The sequence below is a fragment of the Cryptotermes secundus genome, unplaced genomic scaffold (assembly GCF_002891405.2).
Source record: "Cryptotermes secundus unplaced genomic scaffold, Csec_1.0 scaffold548, whole genome shotgun sequence".
In the NCBI taxonomy this organism is placed as follows: domain Eukaryota; kingdom Metazoa; phylum Arthropoda; class Insecta; order Blattodea; family Kalotermitidae; genus Cryptotermes; species Cryptotermes secundus.
In genome coordinates this window covers 178,724-198,394 of record NW_019732380.1, presented here as the reverse complement: position 1 = coordinate 198,394, position 19,671 = coordinate 178,724, and the positions used below count along the sequence as shown (strand labels likewise).

The following is a 19,671-nucleotide window of genomic DNA, read 5'->3' as shown; positions in this document are numbered from 1 at the left end:
TTTTCAGTTTACCTAATCCCTCTAACCGCTTTGGAGTCGACACCACCTCTAGCAGAAATGTGTACCGGGGATATTTCTTGGGGTTAAAGGGCGGCTGGCGCCTAAGGCTGACAACCTTACAGCCACCTATGAACCGACTGTCTAGAAAATGTGGGAACCTCGACCTCTCACACCCCTATGGGCCTTCACTGCCTGTTACAGGGACAGCTTTATCTTTTATATACTGTTTGAGCTCTGACATGGATAAGGTTGCAGTATTTCAAGAATAATTACTACGAAGTACACGAGCAAGATTTTTATCTATTAATTTACATACGTATATTCGTTATACATAAGTAAGATCTTGTCATATAACAGTGGAACCTCTGCAAGCCGAGCTCACCTTAGTCCTGAGTGAGTTACAGTATCATAGAAAAGAAAAATCGGCAAATCCAAAAATTACAGATTTAATCATATTGTCACGTTTATCAGTGACAAAGACGCGGGTTTGGATTGGTGAATAGGTTTATTAGATTTTCACTAGTCGTAACTACAATTAGTTCTTACACTCTCAAGATTACTGTAGCTATAGCACATAAAGTCTTCAATGTCTGTTAACTCTTCACAGCTGAATGCTCAGAATTCATGTCCTTGACTCACGGCTTCTCAGCTATAACTGACTTCAAACGACCTTCGCTGTCCCCTATAATCCTCCAGCACGAACCCGATAGAAAACACCTATTATTGTAGACGTGCTTATTCTGTTGCTTAAACACTGAGTATGTCACGGATCACATTAAAAACACTTCTTCTGTTGTCAAAATAGTTGCGTAACCTAACAACGGATTCTTTACCAAGAATCTGTCTTCTCGGGTACTTTTTACAAATCCATTGCCTAGTAATGGGTATACATGTAACACTCTTATTTTACTTCCTTGCAGTAAGAACGAATTCTTGTGAAACCTGATGTTATATGTTAATGGACTTGCATGTCTAAGTGGTAAAAATATAACTCGGTTACCGCTTGCCGCGACCCAGGCATTTAGTCGAATATCGAGTACATGAAAAAAATTATATTTTACAAATTATTTATTGTTACATAGCCTATAAATGTACGGATAAATCTTTTGAATAAATAATGTTACTAAAATATTCGATTTGATTTGATAGTCCGAATACAGCACTTCTATAGTTCTGATTGTCGAGGTTTCACGGTATTTCACTTATTTATTAATTTTAAGTTGTGTTAATTTTGCCTCTCGGTCATTGGCTTGTGTGTGGTACACGTATCGTCTTTCAGATGGTGGACATTTGTAGAATTCTGTCGGTGTGGTTGATAATTAAGGAGCTATTTCAAGGAAATAGCGGCTCCGGTCTAGAAAACTGAGATTAACGGCCGTGTGAATCCGTTGCGCTGACCACGTGACACACTATCCGCCAAAAGTTGGCACTAACTTCGCCGACAAGCGGCGGTCGCTAGGTCGGTGTAGTTCGCTTGCGGACTACAGACCACGGTGGAGTTTGTGTGGTTAATACGAGCGGTATACTTGCTGTGTTTTTAGAGAATTGGTGGATATAGGCCACAAATTTCTATAAAATGTAAAATATGAGATTCAAACCTGGAAAAATACATCTATCTCTCCACATAACGTCCACCAACATAAATACACTTGTCCCATCGCTTTACCTGTACGTCGGAATTCGCAGGATGGAAGTTTTAGTCACTTCCTCACCTCCATTTCAACCTCTTCGCCAGCAGCGAAACGTCTGCCACCAAGGTGTTTTCTTTTTTAGCGGACCAAGCAGATGGAAGTCACTAGGAGCCAAGTATGTGCTGTAAGGCGGTTGTTCGAGAAGTTCCCACTCTCTCCTGGGTTGCTCGGGCTGTATGGGGTCTGAAGCAGTACCTCTCTTGCCAGCCGCGGTATCCTTACCAGTGAGGTTCTCCCTTCGTGCTATTATTGCTAGTTGAAAATTTATGTATCAAATGCATGAGCGTCTGGTTTTAAGTATTTTTTGCAATACCACAGTTTTTATTTATATTATTTGAACTTATATCAAGAGAAACAGTGGCTTATCTTACTATCCTTTGCCACTTTGTATCAATATTGATACGGCTCTGTCGTTATTTGGCGTATGCTAAGGGCTGTACATGGTTGTGCCCGCCGGTCACCTTTGGCCCACGGTAATGGATCCGTGGCCTTTAGTCCGCAAGCTAACTATACCGACCGAGCGACCGCCGCTTGTCGGAAGTTAGTGCCAACTTTAGCGGATAGAGGGCGTCTCGTGATCAGCACAACGGATCCCCACGGCCGTTAATCTCGGTTTTGTAGACCGGAGTCGCTATTTTTCCATTTAAGTAGCTACTCAATTATCCTTACGAGGCTGAGTGGACTTCGTTCCAGACCCACTGCTTCTCAGAAAATCTGGTAGCGCTGGGAATCGAACCGGGACCTCTGTATCTGTAGCCAGGAACTCTGACCACTCACGGTAGTGGATATTAACTTTAAATTTAATTATTAGTTAACTTGCATGTACGTATGTCGAAAGTGAGATCATGAGCCAGAATATTAACCGTACGTTCTCAGATGACATCGCATCATGAACAAGAAGTTCTAGTAAGAACTAATTGCCTACTTTCCTTTGATATGACATGGACGGCATAGAAAACGAAAAAATAGAAGGATAAACGAACAGACAGTAAGGTGATCTGATAAGCGTCTTTTAATTTTTGAAAATAAGGAAAGTAGGCTAAAAGTAATTAACATTTCTACAATTTAGTAATGAATTTCTGTGTAAATTACGGAGTATGCTTGCTCAAGTGGCAACGTTTCCGGCTTCTACTGGTGAGGTGAATGGGTTTCATTTGAATAACCGTCATAGTCTGACAGCGTCATCACATATTAAAAATAAATAACATGTATATAAATGCACATAGTTACAGATTGATACTAATAAATCGTCAATTATTTACTTCAATTTTGATGTGTTCGTGATTTAAATTGTTCAACATATGAAAATATTTAATGGCCCTAAGAGGAAAAAGGGTCTCTTATCTGAAGAGTATTCTCTTCATGAATGTGATGTCATGTATTTGAGACAGAAGCTTACCGACGTTTCGAAAAAAAAACATACTGCCTGCGTATTATCACAGAGTAAGCGAAGCGAGTAAGAAGCTAGTCGAGGGCATACTCTTTAGCCTGAAAATGTAGACAGTAACTCCCTTCGAAACATCAGAACTCCTGACGACACGGCCTGAGATCACAGTAGTGTGAACCCCTAATCCAACTATCGATTGTCTCTACGTACGAGATTTGAGTACAAAGTACGGTATGCTGTATGTTCAGTCTCTGATTACGTGAGATCTGCCAGCTGACATGTTGGAGTTAGAACTGAGTTCTTTGCAGGCCTGTTGTGCTGGATACCTGTGAGGTCTGCCAGCTAACATGTTGGAGTTAGAACTGAGTTCTTTGCAGGCCTGTTGTGCTGGATATCTGTGAGGTCTGCCAGCTAATATGTTGGAGTTAGAACAGAGTTCTTTGGATGCCTGTCATGCTGGTTCCAGCTAGAACTGGTTTCCTTGACTCAGACGTCTCATGTAATAGGAAATTACATTTGTCTGGACAGCTTGTTGCTGAGCAAGGCAGTTGCTTCTGCTCGAAGAACCGGAACAGTAAAGAACGAGAGAAGGATAATGAACATTAATAATAGAAGCTAAAAAGAGGTAAAGTTTTCCCTGTGCTTAACTAATTAAGCACTACGCCATGAAGGCGTATGGAGTTGTTATATAGATCCTTGTTTTCTCGCCCTCGGCACTAGTTGGTGAGTGGTTACCTTCACGCTCTGGCCGCTTTACCCCCAGGGAAAGAGCCCCTGGTATCCATTGGATAGGAGGCTGAGTGGGCCCCAGAGCCTGTCTGGACGACGTGGAGAAGAGAAAATTTTTGACCCTACCGGGATTCGAACTCCGACCTCTTATTGTGTCCTTATACATTATAAAAACTTCTAAAAGTCTGTGAATACGTACATATAAGATCTAAAGCTGTCTGTAGCGAATGAAATCTCTGTAAATAAAATAAACTTGTACTGAAAATACATACCACTCGNTAATAATAATAATAAAATTTTGGGAAAATATTTAACAGTACTCAGACGTTGAAAAATGTCTCTTGTCTTACAATTTGAATTAATATTAAAAATCGGCTCAATTATATGTGGTTACGGAGGGCGCCAGAAATATATACCACGGGCGCCGCGTTGGACAGGGCTGCACTAGGGTTTTCAGTCTTCACTAGTCGTATCCTGATAACGGATTCCATAAGTCTCGCTGTCATTTCAAATCACATATGAAGTCTTCACAGTCAGAATCATTTCTTGTCATTTCTTCTCAATCACCTTAAACTGCCATCTCCAGAACTCGACCCAGTTCTAAACAACAAGTAACTGCTCACTTGGAACTTCCTGTTATATTTCCTTTGTGCGGATCCCACGTAAAACACCGTCTTCTATTTTCCCATATTGTTTTAGGCGAGTTTACTGATCCGTTGCCTAGCAATAGACGTCCTGTTGTTACGCGCGTTGTTTACCGAGTCGCTGTCCATCAGTGGCTCTATACGTCACAATAGTTTTCTTCCTCACCACAGTTGTGTAAACTAGGAGTTGGGTCGTCGCGTTTAACGTATGTTAATTATAAATTCAGTTAAATATGTTTCATCTATTAAAATAATAGAATACCACAACAGGTGTACTGTATATGTGCGATTATGTTAACAAAGAAAAGAAGACTGCACCGATCGAAACACCACGTTGGTCCTCTTACAAATGGATATGTTACAGCAGGTTAAAGTGAAGTTCCATTTTGAAATGATCTGGATTCCGCTTTTGGCAGACCAGCGCTCTCTGAAGTTCCAGTACGTCTGAATGAGCTTAGGATGGCAGTATCAATGACAGGTTGATGAAATTGTTTTTAAGGGTTGGAACTTGGCAGGATCTGTCTAATCTAGGATTAGCATGCGGATTGGTACGTGGGACCAATGAGGTCTCTCATTTTACTTGATAGCATGTAAAACTATGACATTACTTCGTTAAACAATTATTAAATTGCGAACTTGGACGTTATCTATCTGTGGCTTTACAGTTCTTTGTTGAACCTTGACCGGTTTTTTTTTTTCAGTTTCTTAATCCTATACACAGTCGGTAGGACTCCTTGTACAGGGATCAGCCCGTCGCAAGGCCGCTACCTGCACACGGGACAACACAAACACAGAATAAACGCACACAGACAGATGTCTCGGGGGGACCTGTAACCCCTAGAGAGCCCTCCGGTGGCGCAGGAGGGAGCCCATCTGGATAGGTGGGCCAGTCTGAATATACTGAATAAAGACCCGCGGACCAACAGGAGGCCTAAATTCCGGGGGCCAAATACCTGGACACCCGCTCTGCAGGGGTCATAAATATGGAGAGAGGTTAGGCTGGGTCCTTGAAAACCAGTCCATTTTTTGGCCGCGCCATAGCTCAAGCGGTTAGTCGCTGGCTTCCCACCGCGGCCCAGGTTTCATCCCGTGTCTCATCAAGTGGGATTTATGGTGGACAAAGTGGCGCTGGGGCAGGTTTTCTCCGAGTACTTCGGTTTCCCCAGCCAATCTTCATTCCACCAGTTGCTCCACAATCACCCTCACATATCATCTGGGGCTGGTACAATGGGCCATAAGTGGCCGCAGTACAAGGGACTTAGTCCCACCCCGCTAGCAGTAAAAAAACACAGACATGCATGCCTCTAGTGGGACTAAACCCACAATCCCAGCGTTCGATCGAGCGAAGTCAGTTCACGCCTTAGACCGCGCGGCTACTTTGACCAGCCAAACTCGGACACTGCAGTTGTTTGTATACAGGCCTAAATATATTGGATATATTTTCAAGAAATGCGTATTACACCTGTTTAAGCGTCTTTTATATTTTTATTGACGTTACGGCAAGACAGATGTAACAGGAAACGAATAAGATTGCATTATTTCCGGACATAATACAATTTTGAGTTTCTCATAATCATATATATGAAACTTGATTTTAATTCAGTAATACTTAGCCTCGTGAGGATAATTGAAGAGCTACTTGAATGGAAAAGTAGAGGTTCCTGTCTAGAAAATCGAGACTAACGGCTGTAGGAATCTGTTGCTCTGCCCACGCGACACACTCTATCCGCAAAAGTTGGCACTAGCTTCGCCGACAAGCGGCGGTCGCTCAGTCGATATAGTACGCTTGCGGACTAAAAGCCAAGGAGTTAGTTTTAATATAAAATATTTAATTTATGCTTTTTTAAAGAAAGGTGTAATGATAACTTGAATATATTGACCTGGTTTCTGTCACGTGTATTCCGGCATGCCCCGTGCAGTTTATCACGCATTCATTGTGCTGGTTATCTAAGTGGTTATGTCGCGCAACCGAGATTTCTGTTAGTTTTTGTTTTACAAATTTCATTATTTTTTCTTTAACTGAACAGGGATTTCCGCCACTCACTGATGTATTTAATTAGAGAAATACTGTTATTGTAATTACGGGCGTAAGAAACTACAAATTAAACCCGAAATCAATAAGAAAGTCTGCCATATGCAGGAACGACTCTTTGGCAATGATTGCATGAATATTCTTGATCTTTCACACGGTGGACTGGCAAAGTGAACATGTGGTTACGTAAATTTGACTACTTTCTCCCTGCTACTGGACCCTCACTCACTGACTAATTCATTCCCAGTCTGTGTCACTGTGACCCCCTACGCCTCTCATCTGCATTGCGTTAACTTGTTAGTCTTCTCTTGTTCTGAGTTCACAATGACAAGGAAATTCAACTGTATTATGCAGCATCACGGTTGAAATGTACGAGTAACCGTTTTGACAGTCCGTGCTGATGTCAACAGTAGAGACAGAATTGGAACATCTACCACTTAAAAGTGAAAAGCAAGACGTAAACAAACTGTTCTTGTGACCTCCAGCACCATAATTATAGTCTTTAAAGAATTTTTAAATGTTTTTCTATCAACGTTGTCTGTATCTCACATATTTTAATGTTGAATTGTACGATTATTTAAAGCATGTAGAAGGAAGTGGTCACGGCCTAATTTAAGGTACCCTGCAAAATGTCTTGGTGACTGAGTAAAACCACTACAAATCTCAGGATAGTTATATATCAGTCGAGAATAGAATTGTCTTTTAAATATAAATCAGAAGCATCATCACTTGAGCTGACCTACTTAGTTTTGAAGAATTAAATCTTTCATAGAATGGCAGGAGTTTCCAATTCAAAATTCTCTTAACCTTTAAATCTTCTCCATAGTACCCTTAACGGCGTGGTATTTTCAGAAAATATTTGTGCTCGCACAACGCGGTTGTCTCCTCACTTATTACTTCTGACGCCCAAACTCTTACCAGTGAATAATACTTCATTAGGTTATGAACCACTTCATGTTTCTGGAATGCATATGAATTTTATAAATTAAGTGAAACTGTACAGTGGGGAATTTAAGTGCCATCTCTTCGTACTTATCGTAGCGGAGTTCAACTATCGACTCACTTCTCTGCCGCAACTTCCAACTCCGGAACTCAACTCAGTTCTCAGCTAACTGCTCACTTGGAACTCCGAAACTCTTCTTTATAACCATTTTGAACTGCTTCCTCAACAGCCTTAACCAGCAGATAGTTGCAGCCGAAACGTATTGTGTTTCCTGTGAGGTACGGACTGGATTTTTATATATTATTTAGTAAATGTTCCAGCTTTAAAGGGTTATAATACATGCTAACATTCTCTGTTCTCTTATATAATTTTTCCGTATGTACGCTGTAACAGCTTGATATTTAATGTGATTACAGAATTTAAATCTACCTTTCCAACTCAGATGTGCGTGAGTAGGTGTCGAAACATAAATGTGCATCAGATTTGATACTTGTCTGTTGGCAGCTTATGTGAAGTACAGGAGGTTGCTCTGAGTTGCGTAATGCAACGAGGTGGGTCGAACATAACTGTGTGGTGGGTAGAAATTAGTGCAAAACGATGACAATTACATGACGGAGACCTTGATACAGTAATCAGATTCTGTAAATTTCAGCTGACGTTGCGCTGACTTCGTGTAAACAGATGTGGGCTGATTATAGCTTCAGCCTTACGTAATAATTGAATAACTAACTTTTTGGAACAGCGTCCTTGAGAAGCTGATAGTCGCTCAGATAATAAAAATCTCACATTTATGGAACAGAACCCTACTTCTGATCTCTGTACCAATTCAGTAGAATCCAGTCCATATACGCCATTTTCCTTTAGGATATACAGAGTGTCCGGAAGAAAGGTATCCAAAGAAAATAATTATATCTCAGAAAGCTTTTATTATACACATTTATGAGTTACACCACTATAAACGGAAACTATCAGTTATTTCTAAGTATATAACTTTCTCAATAAATTTCAACGTGGGCTCCCTTGGTGGCACGACAAATATCCAGACGATCCAGCATGTTTGGTGTTACCGTAGCCACAGCGTCCCTTATGCAGGCTTTCAGGTGTTGCAGGTCGTTGATCTTAACCTGTTAGACAGTGTTCTTCACATAACCCCACAAGAAAGAATTCAGTGGAGTTAAATCTGGCGACCTAGGAGGCCAAGCGGTTGCTCCACTTCTGCCGATCCATCTCCCAGTCATCTCTCTGTCCAAGTGATGCCTAACATGGCGGCAGAAATGTGGCGGCGCATGCGCGTAAGCCGGGTATGGAAAATAAAAACTTATAGGGCTTTCCTTTCCGATGACATAAACCGGATACGTGTATGACAGTTACTTTCCGAGATATAATTTTTTTATTTTGGATACCTTTCATACGGACATTCTGTATTTTAATGCTAACCACCCGTCTACACTTGAGCTTCCAAAATGGTCTCTTGGATTGTCGGATTGTCCGACTAAAATTTTATATGCATACTCCCCTGTGAGTTCCTCGTGTTCTGCTCATGTCATCCTTAATTTCATCTTCCGTGTTTGGTTCTTACCAAAATTTGTTTCGCTATCAGGGAACGCGAGACAGCTGCGGTCTTAGCGGGGTTATCGTTAGGTTCTCTTTTGAAGGTAAAGTTGAAGGTGTCCCTGTGCTTAATCAGTTACAGAATATGTCATGAAGACACATGGTGGAGTGGAGGTATAGCTCCACCATAATTGACCTTGGAACTATATGGTGGTTAGTGGTCAACTTCACGCCCCGGCCGCTTCCGGAGAAAGAGTTACCCTTTACCCATTGGTTAGGAGGCTGAGTGGGCCCCCAGTCTGGACACTGTGCAGAAGAGAACATGTCTCTTACCTATGCGGGGAATCCAAACATGTCTAACCCGTAGCTAGGCGCTGTACCTATGCCAGCTGAACTATCCAGGCTCCTCTTTTAGAGGTTGAAGCACAATTCTGCATGAATATTTATACCAGTTTCTGTTTTGATGTTCTGATTCTCAGTTACGAAAGGACAGAACAGTTTTTTTACACATATAAGCGAACTGCGTTTGTTTCGAATGTGTAATAATAACTATCTGTTTGAAATTCGAAATGTTTAGCTTACATTTCAGACACGTTTTAGTGCACTGCAGACATCTTACGTATTTCTTTGATGGGCAAGGCCAAGTTGGACGGAGAGTGAGACATTATACATCATTCTGTACATTTTATCGCCGTTTGTGTGTCAAGTATTTAAAGGTAAAGTGCTAAACATAGTGTCTCAATCGAGTGGAAAAATAAAGAGTACTGCTACAAACCGGAACTTGTTAACATATTCTGACAGTAGCGCCTGTGGTCTAGTGGTCAGAGTTCCTGGCTAGAGAACCAGAGGTCCGGGTTCGATTACCGGCGCTACGAGATTTTCTGAGAAGTAGTGGGTCTGGAACGAAGTCCACTCAGCCTCGTGAGGATAATTGAGGAATTATTTCAAGGAAATAGCGGCTCCGGTCTAGAAAACCGAGATTAACTGCCGTGGGGATTCGTAGATTTATCATTTTAATTTTATCACTGCTGAATGTTGGCTTCCTCGTTGTACTGGTTAGGCCGACATGGCGAACAAGCTTCAGTGTCGACTTCAGTACATTTGTAGTCACATCCGGGTTACGAGGTGAAAGACCGGTAAGTGTTAAGTGTCCTTGTGTCACCAGGTCGCTCAGAGTCCAAGGTATCGTTGAAGCGGGGTGTAGTGGTGCGAGGAATAGCCCGTCTTTGGGTGCAGTAACGTAAGATTATTGTGCATGTGGTGTGGCAGACTCCACCCTGGCAGGAACCTAAAGACCTTGGGCACGCCTGCACCTACACAGACCCTTCGACACCCACTTGCTTTGGGTACGGCAGCGAACACGCGGTGTCTCTGGACTGTTCTGATTGTCGCAAGGCCCCGTGTTAAATCATTTTAGATTTGTTTTTAACGTTTGTTCTGATGTCAGACTGGGGCAAACGGTAGCGTAGTTGGTTGAGACACTATGCTACAAGACGGAAGATAGCGGGTTCGATTCTCGATGGAGTCGTCGGATTTTTTTCAGTTGACCTAATCCTTCCAGCTACATTATAGCCCTGGGGTCGACTCAGCCTCTAACAGAAAAGAGTACGAGGAATTTTCGTGGTGATAAATGGCGGCCGACGCGTAAGGCTGACTGCCTTACAGCCATCTATAAGCCGATTGTCTAGAAAATGTGTGAGCCTCGACGTTTCACAACCTTACGGGCCTCAGCGGCCTGTTATAGTGATAGCTTTACCTTTTTTTTATGATGTTAGACTAGTGAAGAGCTTTGTGAACGTTAAGACAGGCATTTGTCTTGAACTAAGTGTCCCGTAAGGCGGTCATAGACGTTATCGTTCATGGGCTGCACAGCTTAATACAACCCTTTACCAGATCGTCATTATCATCGCCAAAATAACCCTCTTTGAGCCATAGCCTTCCTTTTGAGATTCTGCCAGATTTGCTTCTCAGATCAACCGGGTTTTTTTTTTTCGGAACAAGATCGTTGGCGTTTCGTCCAACCCCAACCTGGGGGACCAGGTCTCTGCATTTATGCCCACCAGGAACAGGGTAGCCAGCTATACCTTCAGCACCGGGTTCCCTTTTCGTCGCCTTATATGACTCGCCTTAGATATTCTAACCCGCCTCCATACGGGGATTCACCAGACCAATAAAATAAATGATTAAGCACCCCCAAAGATGTTTAAATGGTAATTGTCTTCAAGGTTTCCATGGTGCATTGGTTCTAGCAACAGCATAGACTGGTGCATCAGTGGTATGACTCCACTCCTTCGCCCTGAACAGCCATCGAACGGGTTTTATTTGAACAAGCCTTATAGTTACGGCTGCTCCTGTATTTACATGCCTGATTGAAACTCCACGCTGTGTTTGGTTGTATCTGCATCGAAATGCAGGGTCTTTCTAGAGGTATGTCAGGGTATGTTTTATAGAACCCTCCCATTGTTTGTCTGGAGTGATTGAGGATAACCACTGTGTACTACAGTCAGGATAACGTGTTTCCGTGCTGCGATTAACACCCAAGATACCGTTTACGAAACTGGACGTTAAGCATTTAACCGCTATGTTCCGTAAAGACACATTAAAATTTACCGGCTCTGCTATAACAATTCCTGATAACGCCTGGAACAGAATTTACAGCGTTCAGTGCAATAAACGTTTTATTTCCTATACAGTTTTTGTTACGATGAGCTGGATTTTGAGAGAGAAGAACGTCAGAACATAACTGCACTCCGTTTGTATACACTTTCGTTCTCACTACAGCAGTGGCTGTGGCAGCTTGTGGTCAGCGAAGTGAAGTCGGTGTTTTGTCAAACAGAAGATGTTTAATTAACATTCGCTCTTTTCTGTTTGCATGAAATCGAATCATAATTAGAATATATCTGTGTCCATTCTTACAGAGGGTACATATTCGAAAGTACCGACGAATTTTGATGAAATTTGGCAGTGGAGGATTACACTAAACGCCATCGGAAGAACTTAGTTCAAGACCACATCAGTCTAATCATCATCATTTCCAGTGCCATGCGTATTGAGACCTGTTACCCATACTGTAGGACAGAATCATTGCATGATTTCACAGGTCCTGCAGAAAATTCCACCCCCCCCTCTTTTTCGGTTGATATTTTAGAATCTGTTGAATTTTTTTTTTCATTCCTGTCGTTCGAACGTTTCAGCAGATGGAAGAATTGTTTGTATTATATTGTAGTAGACATTAACCACTGTGTCTTGGTTTATTTGTGAACCGGGGTAGCGCAGTCGGTATAGCGGCTGCGTACGGGCTGGACGACCAAGAGGTCGGGGTTCGAGTTCCGGTAGGGTCAGAATTCTCTCTTCTCCATATCGTCCAGAGCGGCTCTGGGGTCCACCCAGCTTCCTAACCAATGGGTACCCGGGATTCTTTCCCCCGAGGTAACGCGGCAGGACTGTGAAGCTGACCACCTCCAACTAGTGCTGAGGGCAATAAGATGTGGATCTACTCCCCCCATACGCCTTCATGGCGTAGTGCTTAATTAGCTAAGCACAGGGACAACTTTACCTTACTCTTTATCAATTTTTCTTCCAACCCATTCAGGGCCCAGGCCTCTTATTCAGTTCCGTGATATTTTTTCACAGACGGTACGACCCTTAGGACGGGGGATCAGCCCATCGCAAGGCCGCTACCTAAAGACAAGATAAACGCACACACAGACATCCATGCCTTGAGTGGGATTCGAATTCACGATCCCAGCGTTCGAGCGAGCGAAGACAGTTCATGCCTTAGACCGCTCGGCTACCGTTACCGGCTTTACCTTAACTTTATCTTAGCGGTAAGAGTTACGGTTCAAGTTATCAGAGCATTTACAGTTTTATAAAAGATGCACTTTCTTATTTCAAAATTCTGCATCTCCAGCGCTTCAAATTCGTATTGAGCTGTATTCACAGGATATTTCTGACGGGAATTGGCTTGGCAGGGCACGCCAGGAGAGTGGTCCCTAGGATATTGGACCTTATAGACAAACTGTCCAAGGTCCGAAATTCGTTCTTCCAAACCTGAGTTTGAAATTTCGGGACGTATGTCTAATGGGTATTAATTAAAGGGGAATATGAGTCGATTATTCCTAAGTTGGTAACTCTTAGGTCGAGGTAATACCGTACTAAAAGAACGCCATGGTTTTAGAACACAAGCGAATTATACCGATCGAGCAACCGCCGCTTGTCGGCCAACTTTATCAGATAGAGGATGTCGCGTAGTTATCGCAACAGATCCGCACGGCCGTTAATCTTAATTTTCTGGACCGGAGCCGCTATTTCCTTGAAATGGCTCCGTAGTTATCCTCACGAGGCTGAGTGGACTCCGTTCCAGACCCACTTCTCAGAAAATCTGGTAGCACCGGGTATCGAACCCTGGTCCACTGACCTGTAGCCAGGAACTCTGACCACTACACCACAGAGGCGGTCGGTAATACCGTGCTTCATGTTTTAAATCTGCAATATGGCGGATAAATGATGGCGCTCTTGTACATGCATACAAATGAGTTCTCCCCTTATCCTAATTCCTATGTTGAAAGCCTTGTGCGACCCTGAGGCGGGCTTGCAGCATGCAGATCTCTAGAGCGTGGCGTGGGAAGGCAGGTAGGACCACTTCCTACACTACCTGGAGATGTTGCTGTGGTCTTGATGATGACCTTGTCGTGCGTTGCCCACTGCACGGTAGTCGCCACGCGCTTGTCTCCCTCTCGTGCCCCCGGCACACCATAGCATTCCCGTAACTGTAACGTGTTAACGACCGCCTCTGTAGTCTAGTGGTTAGAGTTCCTGTCGATTCCCGGCGGTACCAGATTTTCTGAGAAGTAGTGGGTCTGGAACGGGGTCCACTCAGCCTCGTGAAGATAATTGAGGAGGTATTTCAAGGATATAGCGGCTCCGGTCTACAAAACCGAGATTAACGGCAGTGGGGATTCGTTGCCCTGACCATGCGACACCCTCTATCCGCTAAAGTTAGCACTAACTTCGCCGACAAGCGGCGGTCGCTCGGTCGGTATAGTTTGCTTGCGGACTAAAACCACGAAGTTTGTTTTCTGTTTTCTGTTTTGTAACGTGTTAACTCAGTCGGTATAATAACTAGGGATCACCGACCGGAGTTTTTATTGTCGATGAGGGTATGGATTTATGTATAGTGTTGCATCCTGTTTGTGATGCTTAACAAAAATGTAGAGTTTGCCGTAACACGGATATGTTTTTATTTATCAATTCACAACACGATTTTGTCCACTCCTCCATACACCTTAATTTCTTAGTGCTTAATTAGTTACGCTTAGGAACAAGTTTACCTTTTCACATATAATTACTACTGAACGCGCCAGTTTACTGTTGCGTTTGGTGTGTATAGTGAACTACGTATCTCCTTTTCCCGACTGGAGTTCAGAATCTGTTACGTACCTGTTTGCAAGCATTTCACGCCTACATGGTTGGCAGAAAAGCTGTAAGAACTGCTACTCGCCACGTCAGCCATCTCTTAAAAAAAATATGTCGCGCTGCTGAACACGTTCTGTCAGACTCCAGACCGAAAATATATGTTTTTTGTGCAAAAGTTTGGACTTACATAAAGGCTAGAATACCATGGATGTAGTGACAGCAGCAGTGAATATCTTCCGGTAGTGGCTAATATCAGTGTATCGGTTCCTTCAGGAGCAAGGTCTTATAAATCGCTGCCGTTGGCAGACCTGATATTGAACTTATGAGAAACTGTGGGTTTGAGGAACAGCCGCTCTTCTTTGCACTCATCAGAGCCTAACGAATTAACGTGTTCCTTCACTACACATAAATATACAATACGTGATAATAATATATTTAAAAACAAATTATACGAAATATTAAAAATCTGCAAAATATGAATGAAAACCGCAATCCCGAAAGTAAACTTTTTTTTTGCGAATGCCTTTACAGCCCTTCCCACCGCAAATTTGGATTTCTTGTTACGGAAACCAGAAATGTTTCATGTGTTCACAATTGAAAAGTAAGGATACATGGAGTTGGATGTCAGATGGAAAACTGCGTAGACTTGAAGTCTCTGATTCGCAAAACCACATGCGGTGAGTGAATGCTGTACACGAAACTATTTTTTCTTGACACATTCCAACGGACTGGCGTGGTTGACGTAAAACGTCACGTTTCACATACCCTATATCGAAGTCTGGGTCATGTGTGTGTGTGTGTGTGTGTGTCGTTACCGGTCCACGAGAATAACAAGACGTAGCGGCCGTCTCTATTTACGCTCCACATTATGCTCATGGATCTAGAAAGGTAAAGATAGAATTGTTTCCTTTCCTCTTGCTCCCACTTTGGAGCACAGGGCTGATTTCTCAGTTTCATGATTATTTTACAGTCGGTAGGACTCCTTGGACGGGTGATCAGCTCGTCGCAAGGCCTCTACCTAAACACAGGACAACATAAACAGAATAAACACGCACACAGACATCCATGCCTTGAGTGGGATCGGAACCCACGATCCCGGCTTCCGAACGAGCGAAGACAGTACATGCCTTAGCTCGGCTACCGTGACCGGGAAAGATAAAATATAGGGAGCTGTAATATTGTCGGTTGTTTGTATGAAATGTGGCCTCTCGCATAAGGGGAAAAGAAACATAAATTTGATATATTTGATAACAGGGATCTGGTCTAGAAAATCGAGATTAATGGCTGTGGAAATCCGTTGCGCTGATCACGCGACACCCTCTATCCGCTAGATTTGGCACTAGCTTTGCCGATACGCGGCGGTCACTCAGTCGGTATAGTTTGCTTGCGGACTACAGGCCACGGAGAAGGATAACAAGGTGCTAAGGAGAATATTTTGACGAAAGCGAGAGGGAGTATCAGGAGACTGGAGGAAACCACGTAACGGGGAGTTTTATATTCCTCGAATAATAAAATATAGGACAAGAAAGAAGGGCTTATAATTCGTATAATTCGTAGTTGGAAACCTGGGGGAAGGAGTAACAGACGACTTAGGAGGCCAAGGCAAAGGAACCTGGCGATCTTTCCAAAAGTATATACGTGTAAATCAGTGGTTTCATTTTAATTTTTAATTTATTATTACAAAATGAATGAGCATTGAATTCCAATTTATTCCACATACATTAAATTGCATCTCTGTTTATTTTGTTTTGAACAGCGCATCACTTAGATGTTGCCCGACCGCGCTCGCAGGTTTCCAGTGCTCGCCTTCCCATGTTTTCTGATATCGCTGAAATTTGCTTCCGAATTGAGATCTTGAGGTCTTCGGTGGTCCGTAGTCTAATGGTATACACTTTCGTTTTGAGGTACCCCCAAAGGAAGTAATCAGCAGCAGAGAGGTCAGGCGAACGTACAGGCCATGGAAGCTCCGCGTGCAGTGAAATAACGTGCTGAGGGAAGTATTTCCCGAATGATCTCCTTGGATGCTCTCGCTGTATGGGCAGTTGCGCCATCCTGCTGGAACCATATGGTCGAGAGCTCAGTTCTAATGTGAGAAAGTTCCGTAACATTTCAACATAACGAGCAGATGCGACTGGAACTGCACGCCCAACTTCATCTACAAAGATATAAGTGCATTTGACTCCGAAGTTCGCCACTCCACACCAAACAGTCACACGTGAACTGTGAAGTTGCCGTTGAAGGAGGCGTTGTGGATTCTTCTCTGCCCAGCAGCGAAAATTCTGTTTGTTGACACAGTGGACGTGTACTTCATCTGCTATAAGGATAATGACATGTCGGACAAAATTGCGATTAAACGCTCATCTACCCTGCTAGGGTTTGCCACGTCACGATCGCTTAAGTCTTGCACCACCACCATTTTGTACGGATGCAAATTTAGATTCTTGTGTAAAATTCTCCTCAAGCTGCGATTGGATATTCCTAGAGCAACAGAATGTCTCCTGGCTGAACACGTAAGGCTCCTTATGCATGACTGCCTCAGCTTCAATGTTCTGTGGCATCACACTGTACTCACACTGCCTGGTGGTTTCTTTCTTAACGCGGAAGCACTCGTTCTGAAGTCTTCTACGGATATCTGTATGGTACTGCAGCAAGGAACTTTTCCGTGAGGAGTAATATTGAAATTCTTGCGAAATATTCTCAGTGTTTTAACCAAAGTCACCATAAAAGAAAACGTTTCGGCAATAAACGCACAGTGTTGCGTGCGCCCTCCGCTGCTCCATGGCTACTACAACGGCAACAGTTCCCGCCATCTCATCCTCAAGGGTTACCAACATAACGCATTTTAAAGGTCGTCAGGTTGCTTTGCCGCATCTTGTAGACGGGAGGTGGTGTTAAAATGGATAAAATCAACTCATTTGTATAAATATTGCGTCCTTTTAACAGTTAAGTTTCGTGTGGAGGCGGGGTCGAATACCTCCATCGTACCTGCCAGTCGGAGGCGACGAAAAGGGAAGTCTCGAATCTGAGACAGCAAAATATGTTCGCGAGTCCCACGGGACTCGGACCCGAGAATAATTGTGCTGACGAGTGCCAGCAGTAAACTGACCAACCCGTCCACTCGTCAGAGAGGGCGTCCAACATTAACAAACCCGCAACTGTCTGACAGTAATAAAAATCTCGTCGTAATCCCCAGATGGGTGCTTATTCCAAGACAGACTGACCGACTGACCGTCAGTCGTAACATAAGACTCGGACTCAACAGTTCAAATTTGGAAGCTAGTTCAAATTTGGAAGCTGCATTACTTCGGCGGTGATATTCTGTTGTAAATATCCATTACTTATGCTGACAAAAATAAATAAATAATTAAATAAATTAGAGGCATCTCACACTTCAGGGGTGATGATAAAAAGTGAATCTTAAAGTTCCAGTTGTCAGACTATCCGTCACGTATCTTTGGTGCTCGGTGTATGTTACGTGTATTACGGAAATCGTATGGCGAGTAAATACCTTCGGGCCATTGAGATGCCTTCATTTGTGACATAAAACCTAGGAACCTTGCCTGTAACTTTTCCTGCCTAAAGACTGGACTTAACCCTTAAATATTCTTAGAAAGAGGAAAGTGTGTATGCCCTATAACTTTTGACATATGTCAAAATCGTCAAATTTTGCTTAAACCCTTCTTACCGAGCTGTTCACTTTGACTTCCGATGACTCTTACGTTGAAATTCAGTTGATGAAGGTGGTAGTAGAAACTCAATTGGGCACAGCGGTTTCGAATCTGTAGTATGCTCAACTTCTTTACGAAAGCCGTTCGATATATTCTTGTTCTCAATACAGTGTCCTGCCGTAACCGTCAAAACATCACTCACTCATGGAGCTGAGCCCTTCTGGAGGAGCTGCCAATTATACAGCTACTCAAGAACTTCCCAGCATTTTATGGAACCCGAAGGTTTATTGCCGTCTTCATAAGGGCGCTCCACTGGTCCCTACCCTGAGCCAGATTAATCCAATCCATACCATCCCAACCTATCTCTCTGAGATCCAGTTTAATATTGTCCACCCCTCTACGCCTTGGTCTTCCCAGTGCTCTCCTTCCTTCCGGCTTTCCCACCAGTATCCTAGATGCATTTCTCCTCTCCCCATTCGTGCTACATGCCCTACCCATCTCATCCTCCTTGATTTGATCATTCTAATCAACATAATCAAAGTCGGGGCCTGAAAGGGGTGAGATGGAGCCCGGGTTAGTCACAAATATTGGGCCCTCCACTCCACTCCGAAACAGGAAATCCATTTTTCTTGCCATGAAAGGCTAAGAATAGCAAGTAAAAGATCCACATAAACTGAATTCTTGTTTTCTTATTATAATTTATGGGAAATTAAATAGGAGCATGGTTGGGCCCTTCCTAGGCCAATGGCATGGGCCAGAGGGCCCAGCTTCCTTCTGTACGCTCCTGATCGCAGGCAAATACGTAAGTAATATTTGCGTGCAGATGATAGGGCCTTTGTTTTCCTTTTAGAGGAATGTGTTGAGAAGAAAGTTTCAGTATATTTATGTCTGTCGATAAATTTAGAAATTCATGTCTGTTGTTGCAGAGTCCGGGCACCGGTTGGATAGCGGGAGTCTGTTCTGGAGGATCCAGCTTGACCAGGATCTGCTGGACACTATTATCGCCATATACCCGGAGTGGTTCAAGGTGAGGGAGTATTGCGACGTATCAGTCTTCACGTTATATCTAATCACAGAAGAAGGCTTGTTTGAATACAAATTTGTACCTTCTCGGGACCTTCATGAAGTTTTAATTTGATAAAAGTTTCTCAGAATTAAAATTAAGTTGTTTTGTTCTTGTTGATAATGTTGAACGAAACTAAATATGGAACTTCCTTTGTTTGTTTCTTTCTGGTTAGTGACTGCATTAATATTAAGTAAAGTCGTTTTTATGGGCTGTGCCGTGAAAGCAAGGAATGGAAGGCCTTGGTAGAACAGGTCTGTAGAAAAATGGGGCATAGTTTTAGGGACTCAAAGATTAGGATAATTTCTTTGTGAAATATGTTGAAGATGTGCGGGGTTAGACAGTTGCCAAAATGGTTGTATTCTAACTGATAGGCCTGAGTTCTATCGCCGGCAAAAGTGTTCCCCGATTCTGTGCAGAACGCCCCCAAGATCTACCCTACAGAAAGTAAAAACGACCACCGACAACGTGAGACTTACATTCATGAAGCAGATTATGACGCTGGATCACGACACCTTGCAGCCGATTTTCCCGCCGAATGATATGAA

The 19,671-nt window shown here is 43.1% G+C and overlaps 1 protein-coding gene across 5 annotated transcripts in view; it reads left to right on the top strand.

Annotated features, from left to right (window-relative positions):
• Positions 1-19,671, top strand: part of LOC111867594 (myocardin-related transcription factor B) — a 340,472-nt gene that overhangs the window by 246,180 nt on the left and 74,621 nt on the right. For all 5 annotated transcript variants that reach the window (XR_002843368.2, XM_033752733.1, XM_023857581.2 and 2 more), the window contains one exon: positions 18,987-19,087. Coding sequence is in view for 1 of the 5 variants with exons in the window: in XM_023857580.2 (XP_023713348.1) it covers positions 18,987-19,087 (101 nt within the window). In the remaining 4 variants the exon portion in view is untranslated. The remainder of the gene's footprint in view (positions 1-18,986; positions 19,088-19,671) is intronic.